The following is a 21,806-nucleotide window of genomic DNA, read 5'->3' as shown; positions in this document are numbered from 1 at the left end:
TCTTACCTCAAAATATGCAGCATTTTCTCTCAAATGCTGTTCAACACAGTGACAGAGCTGAAGAATCCAGCTCCATTGTGTCTGCATTGCAGCTCTATAGGCCTTTAAAGAACAGAGATATCTTTTACAAAAGGAAATTAAAATTAAAACACGTATACAATTACAGAACTTGGGAAACACAAAAGTAATGTAGCAAACACAAACATCAACACTGGACCTCCTCACCCAGGAAAAGCAAGCTGCAGCAAAGAAAATTCCAATTACATGTGAGAAAAAAACCTGTCCGTACAGCATAGTCAAACATAACAAATTTTGCCCAGAGGAGCTGTGAAATCACCATCCTCAGGCATATCCAGAATTCAGCCATTAAAAGCCCTGACACTGTTTTAAGCAGGGGCTGGACAACATCTACTGAGGTTGTCCCAGTCTAAGCTCAGCTCATCTGCAATTCTGTGCCTCTACTCAGTCACAATAACTGGATTCCTGCCTGGAGAAAAATCAAACTATTATAATAACACTGAATACACAATAAAAATAATTGATGAGGACTCGCTGCAATGTATGATTTTGCGTAGCAGTTGGACAGCAACTTAAAGAACATAACCCTACTCGATTGATGCCTCCTATATTGTCTGCAGTGTGCTGCCACTAGAGATGCACTGCAAGAGTGCTCACCAGCAGAGGGTACTGTTGACTTTGTGAAATCAGCCAAGTATCTGAATTTTTCAGTTCTGTGTGCTTCTCAGGGAGTTCAAGAGTTTTTCCATTGGTTTCAACGAATTTCAAAATGATGCATTAATACCTAGATTCTTTCACAGAAAAGGCATCAATTTCCTATAAATTTCTCTTCCCCACCCCCACCCCCAAAAAAAAAAAAGAAAGGTCCCAATATAGCATTATTGCAGACATCATAACCTGCATAATCATTTTCACTGTGACGGTCTGGTTTCATAATATGCATATTTAATATATTCATATATTAAGTATATCCCACTGATAAGAGGCCATTAGAACAGCATATACTTTTAAGGAACAGAACTCTCCATGTTACATGAAAAGTCATTTATTATTCAAAGTAAATGTCATGAGAAGGAAGGAAGGGAGGAGTTTTCTTCATGTTTCCAATTTATGCAGATATAAACTCACTGAGCTACAGAACCATAAAAATCCATCCTCTCTGGTTTTTAATTCTTATACAATAAGACAACGTTTTATTGTTCCCATTTTTACCACTCACTGTCTGCATTTACTCTTTTCTTGAAGATCTACAGGGCAAAGCATTTTACATTCTCCTTTGGAAACTTGCTATGACCCTACAACAGCTACAATAAATTTTCTGTATATGGTTTACCTATAATATAGAGCTTGATTCAATCCTGAAGTAAATCACATCACCTGGTCAGATTTTTAACATCCAAACACTTTTCATTATGAAACCAACCCTAAACAGTAATTGGAACCTGTACATAAGTGACAAAAAAATTCTACTGAAACTTCTTTCAGTACAACAGGAGAGAAACCACATAAGGACTGTTCTGTGCTGCCAGTCTGCCAATGCAAATTGTACCAACAACTCTAAAAGCTGCACGCATGACCAGAAATATCTGCACAGACCAACTCTGGAAATTTTGATTTTAAATTTCAGGAGGGTTTTATCTAAGCAACCCAAGATGTTTTTACTTTTTTTGGAAACAAAAACACAACAGCGACATAGAAGAGGTAATTAAAAAGGCCCCATTATTTAGAGTTTTGTTGTTTAATTCTTTGTGAGTTAGAACTTATCTTCTTTTCCCCAAAAATCTAAAGTCTATTAAATCACAAAACTGTTCTCTTGTTCATAGTTTTTACTAACTTACCTCAATGGTTAGCCTGGCTGGGTGATTCTCAAGAAGCAATTGCTCAGCTATTTCTTGAACTGATTTAATAACTTCTTCTTTTTGATCAAGTTCTCTCATTAACTCCTTTTTTTCCAGACAAAAAAAGAAAAAAAAAAAGAAAAAAAGAAAAAAAAAAAAAAAAACAACACAGAAATGTTTTAGGAATCTCTTGAATTCTGAAAGATGATTTAAGTATTCTCTCTGTGTTACGCTAGTAATACATACTGCATGGTATTCCTTTTTTCTTGTTATATTGGTATTTCTTTCACTCCAGTCATAAGCAACCTCTTCCTCTTCTTTTTCATTGAGCCATATCAGCTCTCTGGTAGCACGAGACACAAAATTGTGAAGAGTATCTAGATGTCTTTCCTGATTTCTTGATGTGTTCTTAATTAAAAAGAAAACAGATTTACAGATATCAGAATTTAAAGCTCATCCCTTATCAAAGATGATGTACACTGAAAAGCTGAGCATCAGAGACGTATCACAAACTTACCAAGAGTTTTGAATACTGACTCTCCAGTTTGTGTAATTTTTCTGCATAACTGAGTTTAAGAGGGGCAGTCATTTGGATCTGTATTGGGTATATGAGGTTAAAAGACAACAAATACGTTAGATATGTTAAACTATTAGATCTACTGATTTCATGATGCGTCATCTAGTGATCAGAAGTAAAACTAAGACAGATAGTTCAAAAATTCAGCATTAGTTCATGGGTCACCCAGTAAGAAAGTAACTAAAGAAACAAAGAGTATGGTGCTGTACCTCACTCATTTTAGCTTCTTTAAGGCTCGATTCAAATTCCTCAATAGCTTTGTGGACATTTTTGTGATTTTCCAAATGGCTTTCAACACTTGGCAAATCTGAACCCCATTCTGCTCGATCAAGTTGCACCTTACAAACAAGAAGGAAAAATTAGCCATGACCTACAAGGAATAAATGTAATCACCAGAAGCAGACTGTTTCTATAAAGATTGCTACCTGCATTTCTTCCACCCAGCTCAATAGGTCCTGGACAAATTTCATGTTCACCTCCTCTTCTGGTAAATTCTGATCCACAAAAGCTGATTTCATAAGAGGTTTCCTGATTTGCATCAGTTTGAGTGTTTGCAGAGTCCCACTGTCTACTCCTGTCACATAGCTTTGAATTAACCGTGGTGGGATGCCTGGTGTGTAAGCGGGAGTGATGTTTGGTGTCAGTCTGGAAGTAAGACCTGATGAAAGGCCAGATGTCAAGCTGGAAGAAGTCAAAGTAGGTGTTAAACCTTGGGTCATTGCAGCATTTGATTCAGGGGTTAGATTTGTTGTAAATCCTGAGTTTAAGCTTTCAGTTATTCCTGATATCATCAGCTTTGTCTGCTCTGTTGTCAGTGCACGCCCTTTGTTGTACACAGAAGAACATTCGGTCCGTATGGCCATCAGTTCATCATGAAGCTTTGCAACTCTGTTAAAATAAAATAAATAAAAATCATTTTGATGAATGCTGATGATTAAGGTTTATCATGTTGAACTAAACAGCAATATGAATTCACATGATCTCTTACACTTTAGTCGTACTTAAATATTTATAAAAAAGCATTTCTATCAGAGGGTATAGAGTATGTCAGCTTATAAAAATACTGATAACATTTAGAAATCAGGCGATGACTAGAAAATCAGCATGGTATGGGCACTGGCATGCACCATACACAATTCCAGGGAACAATTAGCAAAGCAGAAATCTTACAAGATACTACACGTTGCAGCAGATCAAACACTTGCAGTTAGCTCACTGCCAAGGAGTTGTTCTGTGCTTGATCCTACCCAGTCCAGGATGAATTCTGAAAAACTTCAGAGCCACTTCTTCATAAAATTGCTTTATGCTGTTTAAATGCATCTTTCTGCCAAGACTGTACACACTCTGCCACATATAAGCTAATGTTACCCCACCTATTACCTCTTAAGACATCTACAGCTATCACCAGATATCCTGCCTCCATTTTTTAAATCAAAATTAGCAAATTCTAAAAGCATTTTAGATGCAAAAATACAAGCTAACATCTTTATACTCAGGTATCACTAAACATTAAAGTCATGTTCTGATGAATGACTTCATTTTCACAAATACGTACTAACAGCTCCTCTTGTCTTCAACATTTATGGGCAATGTACCCACCAGAATACCTGATAACCTTTATTTGGGTGTCCAGTGACAGATTAAGTTTATCCATAAACACAATGATTTGAAGATGTTGTCCATAATGGGTATCCATGTACTTATTTATTCATACAAATACACTGTAAAGTACCTTTGCACAAGCTGGTCTGCCTGATAGTATTTTCCATCAGTAAGAATTTGGGTGTTAATCAATTGCTGGCGGAGAAGGTTCTCAGATTCAAGAAGATAACCAGCTATCTCTGCTTCATGTTGGAACTGGAGCCCTGACTCCAACCGCTTTGTGTCCTGAATAAATAAGAGAAAGCCATTAAGCCCTGCAGCTAAACCAAACAGAAATTAACTATAAGAATTCCTAGTATTTTTGTAGAAACTTCTGATCTTGAAGCAACTGCAAAGCTTTTTAACTAACTACTGACAGAAAAAATGTAACAGAATTCACTCAAGGCAATTTTTGGTATTTTCTCAAAGAAATGCTAAATTAACAGTACAAAGAAAATAAAAGTAGCAACTATTAACTATGCACTTAAAAATCCTAAAGGGTTTTTTTGTTTGTTTGTTTTTTAAGAAACCATTCAACTGCATTAAGTTCATGAACACAGACACGTAAAATCACTAGAATCACGAACTGACTTACAGACTGCAGAGCATTCCGGGCAAGTATTAGTTTTTCTTCACAGCTCCGGCTGTCCCGCTGAATTCTGTTTGCAATCTGCTGCAGCATTTCCAACCTAGGTAATGCCAGAACATTTCAGAAAAATAAATAATCATTAATACTATTTATATTTCCTATACATGTTGCATGACTTTAAAAACAAACAAACAGCATCTAACACAAAGGACAAATACATATGCCAAGTTACCTGTTTCCTTCTAAGGTGCCATTACCAAAGCTTATACAAGATTTAATCAGTGTGGGACCACAATTAACAGAAAGGAAATTCTCGTTAGAGTCAACGCTGGTTCGAGCACTAGTACTGTTGCTAAACACTGAATCACTGCTATGATAACTATAACTACTGCTATTCATTTTTACGTCTAGAGCACGGTCCTTCTGGCTGTTTACATTTGCTGAAAAATTAAAAGATAAATCTCCTACAAAATGTACAGCTTCTAGGGATGAAATTTCCCTACTGGCTTTGGAAACACCCAGTGCTCCTCCTTTAAATAGGCTTCAGTACGCATATTCAAAACTCAGCAATTAATATTCTGCCAGCTCTTCAAAGGATTTTACCTGGGGCTATGTACGCTACCTTGCTTTTGGCTTCCCTACCTTGCATTAAACCTTTGCAAGTACAGACTAGGCAGCAACATTAGGGCGTTTCTAGGAGATAGACAAGCCAAATATTTTATTTAAGTGTCACTACGTATCTGTAAGCCAAATAAGACCTTAAAAAAGTCCTTGCAGTGTTTCCCAGACTCTCCAATGAGAAGTTTCAAAAAGGAGTGAAGTGAGAACTCCACGCTTCACAGTATGCTACAAAACACTTCCAGGTTGGGCTGACTCCTTTACCTTCAAGTGGAAGTGCACAATAAAACTGGGGGAATATCAGGGTTAATCAGCACATACCAATATAATCTGAGACACCTGTACACCATCCAACCCACCATCATTGCTCCACTGCCCAAGTATGCATGTTTACTAACTGCCTTTTCCCACTAATCTGTCCTCCTGCAAATTTCCCTTCGACTTGTTCCATATTCAGAGCTAATTGCTTCTTGCTGTTTTGACCACAAAACAAGTAAGAAAAAGATGACTGCCCTTGAGTTTACGTTTTAACACAGATTTTGGATTAGGAATGTTTTTTTCAGTATTTCATCCCCTGCTTTTCAGACCTCCTGAAAACCCACACCCACACCATGACTGTGTTTACACAGAACAGCACAGCAAAGGCATAGACACACCCCTGCAGTAATGCCAAACTCTGCTAGTTGTGCAAACTAGAGCTCAGTTTGGCACTCTCCTCACTGACATCATACTAATTTCGATCTCGTACAGCAATCTGGCCACATGCTGTCAATCTGTGTTGATACATTCAGATATATTCACAAGACTTGCAGTATTTAGGATTTGCCAAATTTCAATATTAGCTAACATCACATTTTTGCCACAACCAGATCGCAGCCCAGGAACTGTATCAAAACCTCATAATTAGTGAGATGCACTAATGACCAACACAACAAACATGGACCAAGTTCTTCTGTCCAGATCAGCCAACAATTTTAACTTGGTCACTAAGCCAGAATCACTTAATCAACTTTTCTCTGTCATTTTACAGTGATCACCATATGAAGTGACCATCACCATATGATCTGTCACTTTAAGTGTTTACCAATCCTGAAATATGGGAAGGAGTTTACATTTATGTTTGTTTTATCCTGTGCTCAGTCTATCTGAATAAAAAAGTAAAAACAAACTAATGTCATTTCTACACGTTCTCAACAAAGATAATCCAGCTTTCAGCAAGTATGAACAGAATTGCTTTTGGCGAAGGCAGGCACTAACTTTGCTTTTGGCAGGTCAGGACAGACTAACCTACAAAGTCTAGCAAGCTGTATTTCTTTTGCTGCTTTCTAGTATTCTGCTCTGCACAAGGTGGGACAACCTTGTATTCCTCTATAGGAACTTCTTCTGCAACAGGGAGCTGTGAATCAACACCTCGCATTGAACCTGACATGGCAGTTATGCTCTTGCCTTTGTAAGCATGACACATACTTCATTAACTCTGTAGTTAGGATCTTCTCTGGCTAAAACCTGTCTTTCTGATGACTTCCTGCACAATGATCTGGATTCTTCACAGTTTCGGTCACCTAAACCAGAGAGAATAATCACCCTATTGTCACCAGAGAGTCAGTGCCAGGATACTCTATAAAGTGATTCCGTTCTTACGAGTTTCCTTTGGGTGCTTAAAGTTAAGCAGAATGAATCCAGACCCAGGTCTTTACCCCTACCTGCAGGTAGAAGCCCTACGATTCATTTAACTTAGATAAAAAAGTTTGGGGTTTTTGGTTTTTAATTAATGAATGGATAGCACCTGTGTCTGCCACAGAACTCAAAAGAGGTACCATTAAAAAGAAAAAATGCGCTAAGACTGTGTCAAGGTTTTAAACTCGCTCAGCATGTTATTAGTGATGCTCCAAATGGTATCACCCATTCTACTACCATGGAAGACTCCTATGCACTTTGCATGTCTGAAGACTGTCCTCTTGAGTACAGCTAAGTTTTAAATAACCTCAGAACAGATTGTTAGCCCACAATGCTATGTACTAAGTGAAATATACATTTCATGTAAAGGATGAGGATGTTGCTTATATGAAATCAAGTCCAAATGAGACAGCAAAGTGGCATGAAGCTAGCTCTAACTGTACAAAGAAGGTGGTTATATTTGTGTTTAAGTGTGTTGATGATCTGAGGCACAGATACTATTCATCATGACCTTCTGAAACCACCCAAGTTATTTCCATCTGGATCTGCTTCTGTGAAGTAGGTGAAGAAATTCAGGCTTTGAACAAAGGCAAAATTAGCTGATCTAGAAAAATAATGTGGATGTTACCAGGGAAGATGACATCTACAATTTTCAATACAAATTAATCCAACTGAAAAGGTATTACCCAAGCCTGCCAAACATTCACTAGCATACCTCTCCACTTCAGGACGAAGAGTCTTGTCTCTTTCCAGCATGGCAATAATAAGCTTTCCCCATTCTTTTTCTGTATCATTTGGGTGGTAGCCTTGAGGAAGCTTGATGCGTCCAAATTCTATCCAGACCTTAGCAATCATACATATTTGTTATTTTAAGCCACAGAAAATGAACTTTCTACATTCTAATGCTTGTTAAAACTTACCTCTAGCAGTTTATATAGCTGTTGAATTTTTACTATATCTGCCTCCTTTGGTGGAATTTCTGTTTCTTTAAACTGTAAATATTGTTTATAAAGTGCCTACAGAAACATAAAAACCATCATCAACATTTTTTTTACAGTGAATGTAACCCTACTTCCCAAATTCTCTCTTAATATTCTTCATAACCTTCCGTTCTTACACTGTTCTACTTGAGTTCTACAAAAAATGATCAGTGACAAGCTAAAGATTAGCTTTTGATTGTTCATATGTTAGTAATGTATTGTACTCTGAAAAGGTTAAGGAGTAGTACTGTTTTATCCTTGATTACATAAATCAACAGGCACTTCATTTGTTCAAGCATGCTTTGAGTCAGTGAGATAAAGTGTCATTCCAACAAGGAGTTTAAGACATGACACCTCACCTTTAATTCCACAGGATTGTTGGGAAACGTTCTGTCAGACATTATTGTGACATGGTGTCTGATCCACTGCATGAGGTAGTTCACCATATTCTGATATTCAACCCATCTGACTTCAACATCCTACCAAAAAGCACAACCCAGATCACAGGTCAGAAGAAAATAATCCGAGAGCTCATTTTTGCTTTATCTTTGAGGTCTTCACACACATAGAAAATATATTTCTAAACCCTGCAATTCTGAAACAATATTTACTTGCTTATTACAGTTCACTTAAAGCTTCCAAATACATGATTTTACTCTCTAGTTTTGGTCTTAAATAATTCAACTGGAAACAAAACATTTTCTAGTTTAATAAACTTCAAACTGATTAGAATTAGAGAGGCACAATTTGTAGGTCCATGACTGAAATGTAAGAGCTTTCACTCTTATCTTTCTCCAACTTCAGGTATTTTGGTTTTAGTTAAGCTTTTTGCTTTTGTCCAGAACTTGAAATACCTGCTAAGTCTCTAAAATCTCAACCTGAAAAACCATATGAAAGAGGAGAGTGACAGATGATCCAGCTAACATTCCGAAATCAACATCTGTGTTAATGAAGCTCACACACTGCAAAAGTATTTTTCTCCTACTTACATTTGCACTAATGCCTTCACCACCTTCTGGTACTTTGGGAAATGCATCATAAAGTGATGACACATAAGTTATTACTGACTTCTCATCAGGTGAAGAAACATCAACATCTAAAAGAGCAAGACAGAACAGTACTTTATCATGTAGTTGTAAGAATGCCCACAAATATGCTACAACCTGCAGGCAGATTGGATTTTATTTTAATGTTAGGGGTTTTGCAACAAAGCCCTTTGCAGTTATCTTACCTTCAGGATCCAGAAGTCTGGCAACACCAAGTTTTTCTGCTACAAAAAAAGCATGTTCTAAATTCGCAAGGTTGCTTTGAACAGCAACGGTATTCATGTCTATCAGGTCCGGCCTGTCAAATAAAAAAAGTAATACTTGATTACAACTCTTTCCCACCTTTGAATTACTGCTGTATTAGTAAATCAAACCAAGACCATGGATGGATACAGCAACAGACCTTTCATTAAGAAAGATTTCATTAAAATCATGTGAAGCAACTGAGGTCAGTGCTAAGTGACAAACACAAGCAGCAGGCAACTACAACACTTTCAGTTCCTTATCTACAAGCTAAATGTTTTAGCCATCCCTTTTATATACACATATATATATAATATAATATATATGTATGTATTTTCTTATGCATGTTTCTTAATGTGCACTGCCATTCTACTATAGCACCTTCTCCTTTCCACTGCCCTTAAGGAGGTTAAACTCACTTTTCCCTTAGGACCCATTTCCATGAGGAAGTTCATTTCTACTGCCTTTACAAGTTTTAGTCATCCTGCATCAAACTCTTCAGCACATGTTAGAACCCATACAGAAACAAGTTCAGTCACAAAAACATCACTTCAGCCTGGAAGACAATTATTCTTACTGGGCTTTAAGGAGGTCTTGTTCAAACTGCACTGAAGCCCTGCTTTTGGTGAAACATTGCTGCTGGTTCTCTTGCACACAACCCTCAGCCCATGCACTTACACCTTCACACCTTCATCCTGCTAAATTCCATTGCCAGCCACAACACTCTTGTTTTAATGGAATACTTCTCTTAAGCCAGTCTTATCTATAAACATTTTTAAGGCCCATAAGTATCATCCTGTACCAACAACATTACTTTTACGTTTAAAATTACTGTAAAACTTCAAATTAATACTGTCCTTTAGGTTTCCTATGTGGCAATTGGCTTTTAGATCTTGCAATTCTCAGGGCAGTGTGTTACTGTCTGTCTCTTTCAGCATGGGGAGTCCTCTTAGCCATAACAACTAAAAGGAAGAAGGGATTTTCAAAGATGCTAAGCAAAAACTCAGCTCACTGAAGCTAACTAGAGTCACAAGGGTCTGAAATTGTTGATACTGAAATCCTACACTACTGAAAACCAGTCCCACACTGAAGAAACGAAACCCTAAAACAAAACCCTGTAAGAAAAGAACATCACATCTAAGCTTTAGTGAACAACTCAGTCCTTAAGTTTTCTCATTTTCTAGACAAACTATTTTCTTAGCTTTACCTAGCAGAAGCTTTGAATTATTGCAACAGAGGGAAATAAAACTGTTAAATATCACATTGTTCAAAACGAATGGCACCATTTCATTTGACAACATCCCAGAATTCCCTTGATCACAAAAAAGGTGAAACTCAATACAAGCTTGTCTGAACTAACTACAAGTGCACTGTAAATAAAAATGTTTTTCTTTTCAGCCATTTAGAATCCCTGGTTTCTTTGTGCTCTTTAGAAGACAAGTCTACAAGACCGATAACAATACTGCACCTATTATTTCTTGAAAGAACATTTAATTAATAATAAAACTTAGGCGGTGTAAAAAGAAACATAATCCTTCTAAACCAGCAGGACTTTCCACTTCCAATATGCTTAGTGGGAGCATGACCAAGCTCATGCTATTCTTCTCTGAATTTGTGTGCAATGGAAACAATGCAATGAAACCAATATCATCTGTTGCTCTTAGCAGCACAGAAAATCCATGAAAAATAAAAGGCAATACTAGAAAAGGAAACAGAGCACTTCAGTCTCTTATTTCAGCCACAATAATGGAGATAGTGTGAGTAATAAAGATCACTTTCACAGCAAGGTTTTGACAAGAGAAGCAGATTTCAGTAAGTGTATACTGGTGGTTTGGTTATTTTTTTCTCCTGCTTTCTTCACATTTGTTTCACACTTGATAAAAATGGCTCAAGAATCACTCACACTGCTTGTTCGATTGCCAACTCTCAGAACAAGAAAGTACAAATTACTGTAAAAGCCTTGACTATTCCCAGAAAATGAGCTGCAAGCTGTAGAGACACTGACACGATAATCTTCTCAGAATATGAAGAGGAGGTGAGGTTCTCATCTGTATCTCACAGCGATACAGGTAAAAAACCTGATGAAAAACACTGCTGTTGAGTAGTATATCTAAAATGATATATTACTCAAAAATCACAGATATCTCTGTGAGATGCCTTCCCACCTTTTAAACATACCTTCCCCATCACTGCAACTCCTACCAGCATAGGGTTATTTCAGTTCCCCTTTAAGAACAAGGGAAAATTGCAATGAACACTGCTGTTTTCAGTTAATTATACACTTAACACACAGCATACTGACTTCGGTTAACCAGTCTGTATCTAAAGTTTTGATCTACCAGAAAATACTACAGAAGACAGCATTCACCTCTGTCTTTATAGTGCTTGTCTTCGGTTTTCTAAAGCAGAGGCTTAACAGCTGACTTAGAACAAGCCCACTGATAGTTTATAAAAGGGAAAAGGCAGGTATTACGTCTTGAATACAAAAGCACCCAGTACTGACCATGGGAAGTGCACACTGCCAGGGGCTTGGGACCTCCACTCTCTGCAGGTCACCCTTTTCTCTTCACAAATAGCAGAGGGATACATTGCAAAGCCACAGGAAAAGGAGCTTACCTCCCAGAGCTCACTAAAAGCCTATTTTTAGTCCCAGAATAATGCATCCGAAGAACATGCCTCAGGAAATCAGATTGCAACACTGTTCACTTTGTTTAAGAGTGTTTTTGCATGATTTTAAATAAAAGCAATTTTTATCTGCTGTAAGCTGGCAGAGATACCTGTACACTAACTAGGTACATGTGAATTTGCATTTGAGCATTCACACGTAGTTTTCAGTGCTGCAATCACTGAACACCATCCTTCTCTGAAGAATCAAGGGAATCGGGTGTTATCAAGCATAGATTGTGCACAGTGAGTGTTGTGGTACTGTATAATAAAGGCTGACAATTATTTTCCAGTATCTTTAGTATTCCATTTCTCCTTTGAACTCTAAAATGCTACTAACTGCTTAAACTGCAATTGTGATGAGTATCGTTCTAATACATATTTATCTAATTGTCTTAATTGAAGTAAACATTAGATTTACCATTAGCACCATCCATCATGGCAAACATTTTCACTTTTAAGGCTAAAAAGAAAGTACATGAGTTTTGTAGAAGCTATTTGTCATATAGTATAAATATATTTTACATCAATTTGCATAAACTATTAAGTGGTTTTATAAACAATTGAGAACTAAATTAAATGCACTTTAAGTAAAAGACGATGACTCTATCTTCTGTCATAATAGTGTGAGTCATCTTATGGCAGATTTTTAAGTGGGCTGGGCCCTTGTCATCAAAACACACACATAAACATCCCGAACACCAGCCGGGTTGGAACATTCCATGCAAAGGAGATGCTTCTGCTGCGGCCACACCTAAGTCAAGGAGTTTGGCTTCCACATCGCGAGTCATTAATCATTTCATTTACAAAAGATTGGTGCCTGCCGTTTGAGATCTTAGTGTAGGTGTTAGAAATTAGACACAATTTGTATCAGAAGTGAGGGGAAAAAAAAAGGTGTGATTAATTTCTATTAGGAAGCTGACAAAAGTATGATCAAGTCAAGAAAACAAATAGCACCACACAGGGAAGCAAGTGAAATTGATCAAATGCAACCTTTCTACTCTGGAAAGACTCCTTGAAATCAAAGACTTGTGCATAATAAACAAAGTTAGGCATGTGTAGATTTTCCCATAGGCAGAACCTAACACCTAGTAAAACAGTAACATTCCAGAGTAATATTACCAAATAAGATTATAGATTAATATTCCACATGAAAATACTGTTAAACATGTTCACAAGGCTAACTAACAAGCCTGAAGCTATTTACATGAACCATGTAAGCTGTTCAATTTACACAATTCTGTTTTGGTCAAAACCCTGGATGCTGCCTGAATAATACTTGATATTAAAATGTATTTCTTTCTTGGCTTATATTGAGCAGAAGTATTAATATAGTGAGTTTCAAGCAGAACTCTCAGAGAAAACATGACTGAAGATGCAGAGTGAAGTGTACACGTCACTACAGTCCAGTTAGCTTTTCCACTGCTGTCTTTAGAAAATGCCTATAAAGATTAAATAAATTCCTTGCTTCATTGTTCACAGACAATTGAAAAGGACGGGTGCCAGACAGACTCATGCATTTTTCAGGGATGGGAAGACTCCTGAAACAAATTAAAGACCATGCCAGAATACAGAGTCATAAAATAAATTTATAAAAAAGACAAAAATAGAGACTTCTCAACATATATTTCAGAAGAGACAAGAGATATATTATCATCTACTCTAGAGATTTTGGTTAATAGCAGAAAGATTACCAAGAAAGGAATCAGAAAATAGGAAATGTCCATGTAAAACAGACACATTAGCTCTATCTCTTCTGTCACGTATCTCCTGTTACTTTCCCAGGAAATCTATAAATGAGATGATGAAGCAAAATCAATTGATTATTCAACCTACTATATAGTAATAGCTACCATTTAACCTATCCCTTTAACAGAGCTTCAAAAACACTAGAAAATATTTATACCAGCTTGTACACAGAGTCAATGTTTGGGAGGCTACTGAAGAATGTGTCTCCATGTCAGGTACAAGCCCAAGTCTTTTTCAAAACCAGCTTGCCAAAGAGCCTGTTTTGGAAAGACTGAGGCATCAACACCATGAGAATAACTCCTGGCCTTCAACTAATACATACTATCCTTGTGACCTATGCATTTCTATTGATGCTCAATGTTTGCAGACGCAGTGCTCTGTACGTTGTCATGACCACAAGATCTACTTACAGAGTTGGAGGTATGCTTTGCTAATATATATGCCTACCACAGTTATTTTTCTGATTTTTTTTTTCATCATTGCATGGGAGCTTCAATATAAAGGGAATAATATTCTACATTCTTAGGGAATAAAAGGCCATACAGGACTAGCTGTGTTCAGTAACCCCATTTCAGAGAACTTGGAAACCCAAGTTTCAGGGAGCAGACTAAATTCAGATTTCTTTCCACACAGTCGGATCACTTACACAGGAAGAAGAGGAGAGCTTCTCTTCAAAAAAATGTTAAGCAGGTATGACTTTGTGGCATGAAGGAGGAATAGATGTCCTCCGTCATCAGAATCAAGGACCACAATGCAGACACACAGCACAAGGTTCTGCAGCATGCTCCTTGGTGTCAAAAACCCCATGCTGAGGAAAGGAGGTACAACATTGACTCCCGAGCCAACACTATCTTCCACTATACCCTAGGCCACCTCCCTTTCAGAAGCTCTGGATTCCTTACTAAATTGTGGATTTTTCTCAGATAACAATATACATAGCTAATTCAGATAATTCATTTTATCATGCATGTCCTTGATTTGACAAGCAGAGTTTAATAAATCTGCTGAAGTCTCCTGACCCACCTTTGTTAGCACAGCAAAATTTTACCTGTCACTTGCCATACCAACTTAGATAAAGACACAGTTGAGGCATTGTAACATCAAAGACCTATTAGTTAAACGTGGAGTTCAGCTTCAGCCATGCCTAATGAGCCCTTACCACAACTTGGCAGTAGGTTTGCAATGTAGATTTCAAGCTCAGTACACACGAGTGAAACTAGAAAGAATCTCAGCCAGTTCTTTCACCAACTTTAAAACCAGATTTTACATTCTCTTTGTAATATGAGATGGTTTTGTCATGACAAAACCAGAAATGATACAGTAACTGTGCCAACTTTTTGCCTATGGTAAAATTTCAATAGGATCAAGGCTCATAGCTGTTAACGTCGACCCACACTGTGCAATCTACAGAAATAATCATAAATAACATACCCTTTCTTACAGTGTTTGAATACCAAAGGGACCATGAAGAAACCTAACCAAATGATCTCTCTGTTCTGCTCCCCCAGACCCTAGCAGTGATGGCCTGACACACTGGCTTCCTAGTGGTATTGATACACTTACCAAGAGGGAAGAAGGGTGAGGTATTGCAATGAGTTCAGAAGATTTCCCAAAGGCTTCTTGAGCCATCCTGCCTGGGAGGCAACCATTTCTACATGTGCCACAAATTTGTCAAAAGCATTGCCAGAAGACCAAGACCTCTCGGTCACAGGCACATATGCCATCACTGCTCAGACACCATACTCTTTTGGATAAAAACTTCTGACACCCTTAAGAAAAACCTGGTCTTTCAATCCAAAGTTTTACTTTTCACTTTATCTCCATTTGGCCCAAGCAAGAGAACAGCTTTGATTTCATCACAGTACTTTTTTTTTTCTCAGTTATTACAGAAAGAATCACAGAATGGTTTGGGTTGGAGGGTACCTTAAAGAACACCTAGGTCCAACCCCCCAGCTGCATGGGCAGCGACACCTTCCACTAGGTCAGGTTACTCAAAGTCCCATGCAACCTGGCCTTGAACACTTCCAGGGGCAGGCAGCTGCAACTTCTCAGGGAAACCTGTTCCAGTGCCTCACCACCTTCACAGTAAGGAATTTCTTCCTAATATCTAATCTAAATCTACCCTCTTCCAGTTTAAAGCCATTACCCCTTGCCTTATCCCTACATGCCCTTGTAAGAAGTTCCTCTCCAGCATTTTTGCAGGTCCCCCTTAGGTACTGGAAGCTGCTCTAAGGTCTCCCTGGAGCCTTTTTGCTCCAGGCTCAACAAGCCCAACTCTCTCAGCCTGTCTTCACAGCAGAGGTGCTCCAGGCCCTGATCACCTTCATGGTCCTCCTCTGGACTAATTCCAATAGGTCCACGTCCCTCTTGTGTTGGGACCCCAGAGCTGGATGCAGTACTGCAGGTGGGATCTCACAAGAACAGAGTAGAGGGGCAGGATCACCTCCTTCAACCTGCTGGTCACACTCCTTTTGATGCAGCCCAGCATACAGTTGGTTTTCTGTTCTGCAAGCGCACACTGCCAGCTCATGTTGAGCTTCTTGTCAATCAACATCCCAATTCTTTCTCCTCAGGGCTGCTCTGAATCTCTTCTCCACTCAGCCTTTAGTTGTGCTTGGCATTGCCCCAACCCAGGAGCAGGACCTTGCACTCGGCCTTCCTGAACTTCACAAGGTTTGCATGGGCCCACCTCTCATGCCTGTCAAGGTTCCTCTGTATGGGACTGTTGGCTTTTATTCGGCTGCTGCTTCACAGTAGGATCCAGCAAAGTATACACAAGGATCATTCTAAGTCCAGATCTGAAATTTATCAACCCAACTGCCTGGAAGTCTTCCATCTAATACCTACTAAGGCTAACCACCACCACCACCACACAAGATGTTAATATTGCAGGCTCGCTTCCACTTCTATTTTGATACAGTCTTCACTAGGATACATCAAAGAATTTTTCTGAGTGCATTCGATTAAACTGCAGCTGAGGTTACTTGCTATTTCTAAACCCATTAGTTATATGTATATGCATACTCAGGCAAGTTACATTAAAGGCATCTCTGCTTGTCAATATTTTTAATTACTCTAAATGCTGTTTATCTTTTCCCAAATTGTCGATTATTAATGTCAAGTTTGTTTCTTCTACATAACAAATACCGTTGGAAAGAGTAACAATCATGCTTCCAAACAATCAGGCAGGTGGGAAGGTGGGGGCAATGCAACCAAACTCACATTTTCTTTTTGTTAAAGCTAGGTAACAATAAATTACAAGTCACAAAACGGCAAGCTGAAACTAGCAAACCCAGCTAATCTCTTTAGTTAAAACATATCCCCTAGCATTTTAAGGCTTGACACTGTGTAATATTTAGTTTCTTTCTGATTCATTCCGCCAGGGTGTTTCAGCGTGTTACTGCAAATTGAGGTATTGCTATCCCTCCCCTTAAGGAATGTGTTCATGTCAGTACCTGATCGGCTGCAACACGTTTTAACATCGGAGGGATGCCACATGCACTGCAGCCAGGAGCTTAGTGTTCAATTAACTATATATACACAGCAAATCGTTCTGGGTAAGGTTGAAACAGCTTGTTCAAAACCAGAACAGTTATTTAGCAGGCAGGAATATAGCTTGTTGCACTCCGAAAAACATCCACTTATTAATCCTGACAGTGCACGGAGTTATGAAAGTAATAGCTTAAAAGAAAAGCACTGTGACCCTGGAAAATTTGTCTCTCTCACTTTGCCTAGCATTTATGGAGCTGTCATGCTGCTGTTACCTTGGGGACATGTTCTTTGCTGCAGCTTCTATTCCTCTTCGTCCCACATGAAGCACCCAGTGTACCTACACTCTTTGTGTCCTTCATTCACTGTTAGCTTCTGTTTCTCTTTTGCTTGGGAATAGTAACCATTTTCTCCTCACTCTCTCTCTAACCCATATACAACTTAAAAATTGCAGGCATCATTAAGGTCTTGCAAAGTTTACCAGTAGCAAAGGCTCCTTTGGATCAGATCCCCACATTTCTTTAACAGTATAGTAAAAAACATTTTTCTTCAAACTTGTGCTCAAAATGCATCCCTTTGAAGACCCACACCACTTCTCCTCTCTGCAGCACTTCTAACACTTACCATCCGTATTAAGCAGTGCCAAAACTTTAGACAACCGTCTGCATGTGGTCTTGGCAAGCCTTGGTGTAGCATTACACAAAATAACCTTGTTTGTTTTCTTGTCTCAAACCCTTCATGAGTAAAATACAGTCCTCCTTGCTTGTCAGACTGCTGCGTGACCTAAACACAGTTTATCCACTTTTTTCCTAACCATTCTGAATAGTTGCTGAAATTCACCAAAAGTCCAGATATAACTGGACATGTCTATGCTGAAAGTTGACAGAAGGCCCATGACTTTCAATTGTTAGTCCTTCCCATAGCAGGGCCATGGCCCATTGCAACCCACACCCTCCTAGGCAATACATAAGCCCAGTTCAGGGGACAACACTGACCCAGGAAAGCTTTCAAGACTTCATTTACTAGAATAGACCTAACACCTGAGACTAGACCTTAAAAAACAGCTTTATCTGGGAGCTGAGCTTGCAGTGCTTCCTGAACAGACACTGTTTTTCACCACACAGGCACCCCTGGGGCTACTCATTAAATGCTATTACCTAGTTACACAAGAACATACTGCTCTTGCTGGAATTCCTTTTGTAAATGCTAAAAGCAAAATTATCTCTCTATTACTAAAAATTGTAAGAATACAAAAATAAAATGTGGAAAGGAGTGCACACATTTTTTACCAAAAGCATCTGCTTGACATTCATCTTATTTTCATGTCCTCCATACTTCACTTTTTTTCTTCAGAAAGTAAGATGAGCTGGTCAGAAAACATGTCTGTTTTCTGAGTATCAGTAGTCACTGTCCTTAAAAAGTGTCTATGGATGCCATTTAACTGTAAATCTTCCAGCTATTATTTTTGCTATGTCTTAAATTTTATTTGCAGACACTTTTTCACTGAAATTGCCTGCAGTCCTTACGTACCAATGGCTCAGGGCAGTCTGAGGTCAAAAATACAAGCAGTTTGTTACTTTGAGATAACTTGTTATTTGAATTTGCTTTGTTTTAAAATAAATGTATCTGCAAAGTATGACGTATATCTATAATTCTGACTACTAGCTCCAATCTGACATACGACTCCTAATAAAAGAGGAGTGGTGTTCATTCTCTATAGATATTAACTGTTTGTACGTATTTTAATAACGGGATGCAGTCTTTTTCCTGAGCAAAAGGCACATACCTAAGAAAATGAAAACACAAATGAAGAGCATTTACCTAAAACAGAATCTAGTGACTAGAAATACATGAGGTGGTAAGAGCTGCAAGATGACGACCCCAGTGTGCAGACAGCAGTATCTCCTGGAAAGTCTGGGCATTACACACTCATTAAAGTCAGCCTCCAACTTGGGCATTACACACTGATTAAAGTCAGCTTCCAACTCTGAAGTCTGTCTTACAGGGTTTTGCTACATATACGATATGATGGTATGAAAGAAACATCACATACTCTTGAAACTGCTTGAAGTCAGATTCCTTCCAACACAACATATTGAAGCAAATAACAGACGTCTTCAATGAAAAATTAAGTTATAAAAGGCAAATTACATAACAGATGACATACACCATGTTCTCAGATCTCCTGGGCACACCTGTAGCTTTCGCTAATGGCGTGATCACAGATCTGAAGAAACATGTAGAGGTTCAAAAAACAGTCTGAAAGTTGATACACTTAAATAAAATCGTGCAATTAACAAACCTGGTAATGTTCAGTATTAAAACTGACTTTCAAATTTATAATTTTATTTGGTCTTTCTATGTAAGAACAAATATTTGCACAGAATAACAGCAAAATCCAGGGCCTGCAATGGAGCCCCCTGAGGCAATTCTTGAGACCAGTGTGGAGACCCATTTGTTTCTCAGGGATGTAACCACGTATAGGATGTTTTAAAATAGAAGCTTTATATACTTTGCAAACATTCAGTCAGGTAATCCCCAATCTTACCCTATAAACACAGACCACTGGAAACTGTTGAAAACATAAGCAGCCTTCTCACATAAGAACAAATCACATTCTCTTAAATCTGGGGGGGGGGAGAAGAACGAAGAGGAGAAAGAAGTTGTATATGGAGCCAAGTACCTCAAATAGATTAATTTTTTCCTCTCATTGCTGTCATTCATAAAATTACTTTCCTTGATGTAAAGAACACTGCAATATCACTGGAAACTCATTCATATTCTTAAGAGAAGTAATAAAGAAAGTGACTGCAGGCCTTTACAAAATGCCCTGACAGCCTAACCCTTGTTGCTCAAGAGGAAAGAAAACAAATACCGTGCATCTGCTCAGGAGACTGACTTGAGTGCATGTGATCCTGCATCCCAAGGCTCGGTGCTGGCAGCAGAGCACTGCCAGTCCAGCTGTGGGTGCACACAGGGTTGGGAAACGGGGAGGAACCTGGCTCACCCACACCACACACTGGCTTGCTGATCTCCACAGAGATGCTGCAGATGATGCTCCTACTGTTATGCATGCCAGGGAAATGTTGGCCTTGCCCTGCTTCTCCCACACACTTTTGAGGGAGCAGGGAACATGGCAAATCCATGCCCTCTTCCTGCAGTTCTGCATCATAATCTTAGCTGGCTTGCACCAAAAAATGCTGGCATCCGCTGCCTATACAAGGAGAAAATAAACAGAGATCACTACCATCAGCCCAGATGAAACAATTCTGACCTGCCATTAAGAGCAGGTGAGGTCTCAGCCCTGCTGAGGTGAGAGGCTTCCTGCCCGCTGTCAACTGATTCATAGCCCAGCTCCCCAAGCAGGTCTCCACAGCCTCAGCAATTTCCTGAAATCCTGAAGCTGGTGCGTACTTACAATTTAGAAAGATCGCTAATGCCTGGAAAGGAAGTAATTATAACCTGCCACTCTAGCCCTGTCACCTAGAACTGGACACTGACATCTCCCTGCTTCACAGACGACCAACTGTAGCGATCATGCTGGACCCGAGTGGATTGCGTTCTCAGTGGCACATCCCAGAAAAGGCCTCTCAGCCATGGTGTCTGGGCTACGAGCACCAGGTTTGCCTGTCTGCGCTCAGGTTCACCTCAGAGACAGCATCCTCCAAGAGCTGCTGGGACTCTTGCCTCTGGCCCCCAGCTAAGCTATGGCCCCTGCAGCAGTACATCCTACCTGTGACCCGCCTGTCAGGCCCATCACCCAGAGAGGTGCCAATGCCTGGGGCTGGGACTGAGGCTGCCTCAGTGCCCCCCACTGCCCTGCTCCTGGCTGGGGTGGTTTGATGGCCCTGGCTGCCAGGCCCTGCCCTGACAGACCCTCCATGGGAAGTCCCCGCTGCTGTGCCCTGACATGGGTACACGTGTACCCTCTATCCAGCATACAGCTTACTGCCGCTCAGTACAACTGCAACTCTAGATACCAGGAACACTCCTGGGTACTTCTGAGCGTTATGATTATTACTGTCATAGCACTAAATGTCTTCTCCCTAAAATTAGGTCTGGGAACACTTAAATCCCTTCCAGGCCTGGAAGTCACATCCTCACTCACAGAGAGAGGATATTCCTCCTGGCCCAGGGTGCATTGTGGTTCTGTAAAGAGATGTATCTTCAAGGAGCGTAGCATAAAGAGTGCAAGACGGGCTGCTACACTGCACCACAACTGATAGATGTGTACCCACAGGCATGCTTCATGATCGCAGCACCACAGTTCAACCCCACCACCCATGCAGACACACCTGGTCACCCACCCCGGTGAAGCACATCAGCCTGCAGCACCCACAGGACCCTCAGCCTAGCTCCTGAAACCACCTGTGATCCACACACTGGGAGCTACTAAAATGGACAAACAAAGCATATGGAGAATGACTGCCAGAAATGTGCACATTCTGTCAGTGTTTAGCCTACTTACTGCTCAGAACACAAACCAAACTTTAAAAGAGCTCTCTGGAGTAGAACACTGTAGTTAAAAATATCAGATGACTGTTTGGGAAGACCATTCCTATCTTGTGAGCAATAGCGGGAAATTATCATCTCCGTTTTAGTGCTACAAAATGGCAAAAGAAAGAAACATAGAAGCTCACTGAAATCAGTGGAAGAGTCTCACTGATTTAACAAGCA

General features: G+C 39.4%; 1 protein-coding gene across 1 annotated transcript in view; it reads right to left on the bottom strand.

Moving 5' to 3' along the window:
* DST (dystonin) overlaps window positions 1-21,806 on the bottom strand; it is a gene marked incomplete at both ends in the record, with an annotated part of 299,020 nt that overhangs the window by 137,565 nt on the left and 139,649 nt on the right. Inside the window, 13 exons of the mRNA XM_080615920.1 lie at window positions 7-102; window positions 1,857-1,961; window positions 2,103-2,264; window positions 2,374-2,451; window positions 2,643-2,771; window positions 2,859-3,321; window positions 4,166-4,320; window positions 4,670-4,763; window positions 7,674-7,801; window positions 7,879-7,974; window positions 8,298-8,417; window positions 8,928-9,034; window positions 9,170-9,282. Of these exons, the coding sequence (XP_080472046.1) occupies window positions 7-102; window positions 1,857-1,961; window positions 2,103-2,264; window positions 2,374-2,451; window positions 2,643-2,771; window positions 2,859-3,321; window positions 4,166-4,320; window positions 4,670-4,763; window positions 7,674-7,801; window positions 7,879-7,974; window positions 8,298-8,417; window positions 8,928-9,034; window positions 9,170-9,282 (1,846 nt within the window). The remainder of the gene's footprint in view (window positions 1-6; window positions 103-1,856; window positions 1,962-2,102; window positions 2,265-2,373; window positions 2,452-2,642; window positions 2,772-2,858; window positions 3,322-4,165; window positions 4,321-4,669; window positions 4,764-7,673; window positions 7,802-7,878; window positions 7,975-8,297; window positions 8,418-8,927; window positions 9,035-9,169; window positions 9,283-21,806) is intronic.

Source organism: Psittacula echo, assembly GCF_963264785.1.
Source record: "Psittacula echo genome assembly, chromosome: 4".
NCBI lineage: Eukaryota > Metazoa > Chordata > Aves > Psittaciformes > Psittacidae > Psittacula > Psittacula echo.
Note: the sequence above shows the minus strand (reverse complement) of the source record. Positions and strands in the feature narration are given on the sequence as shown.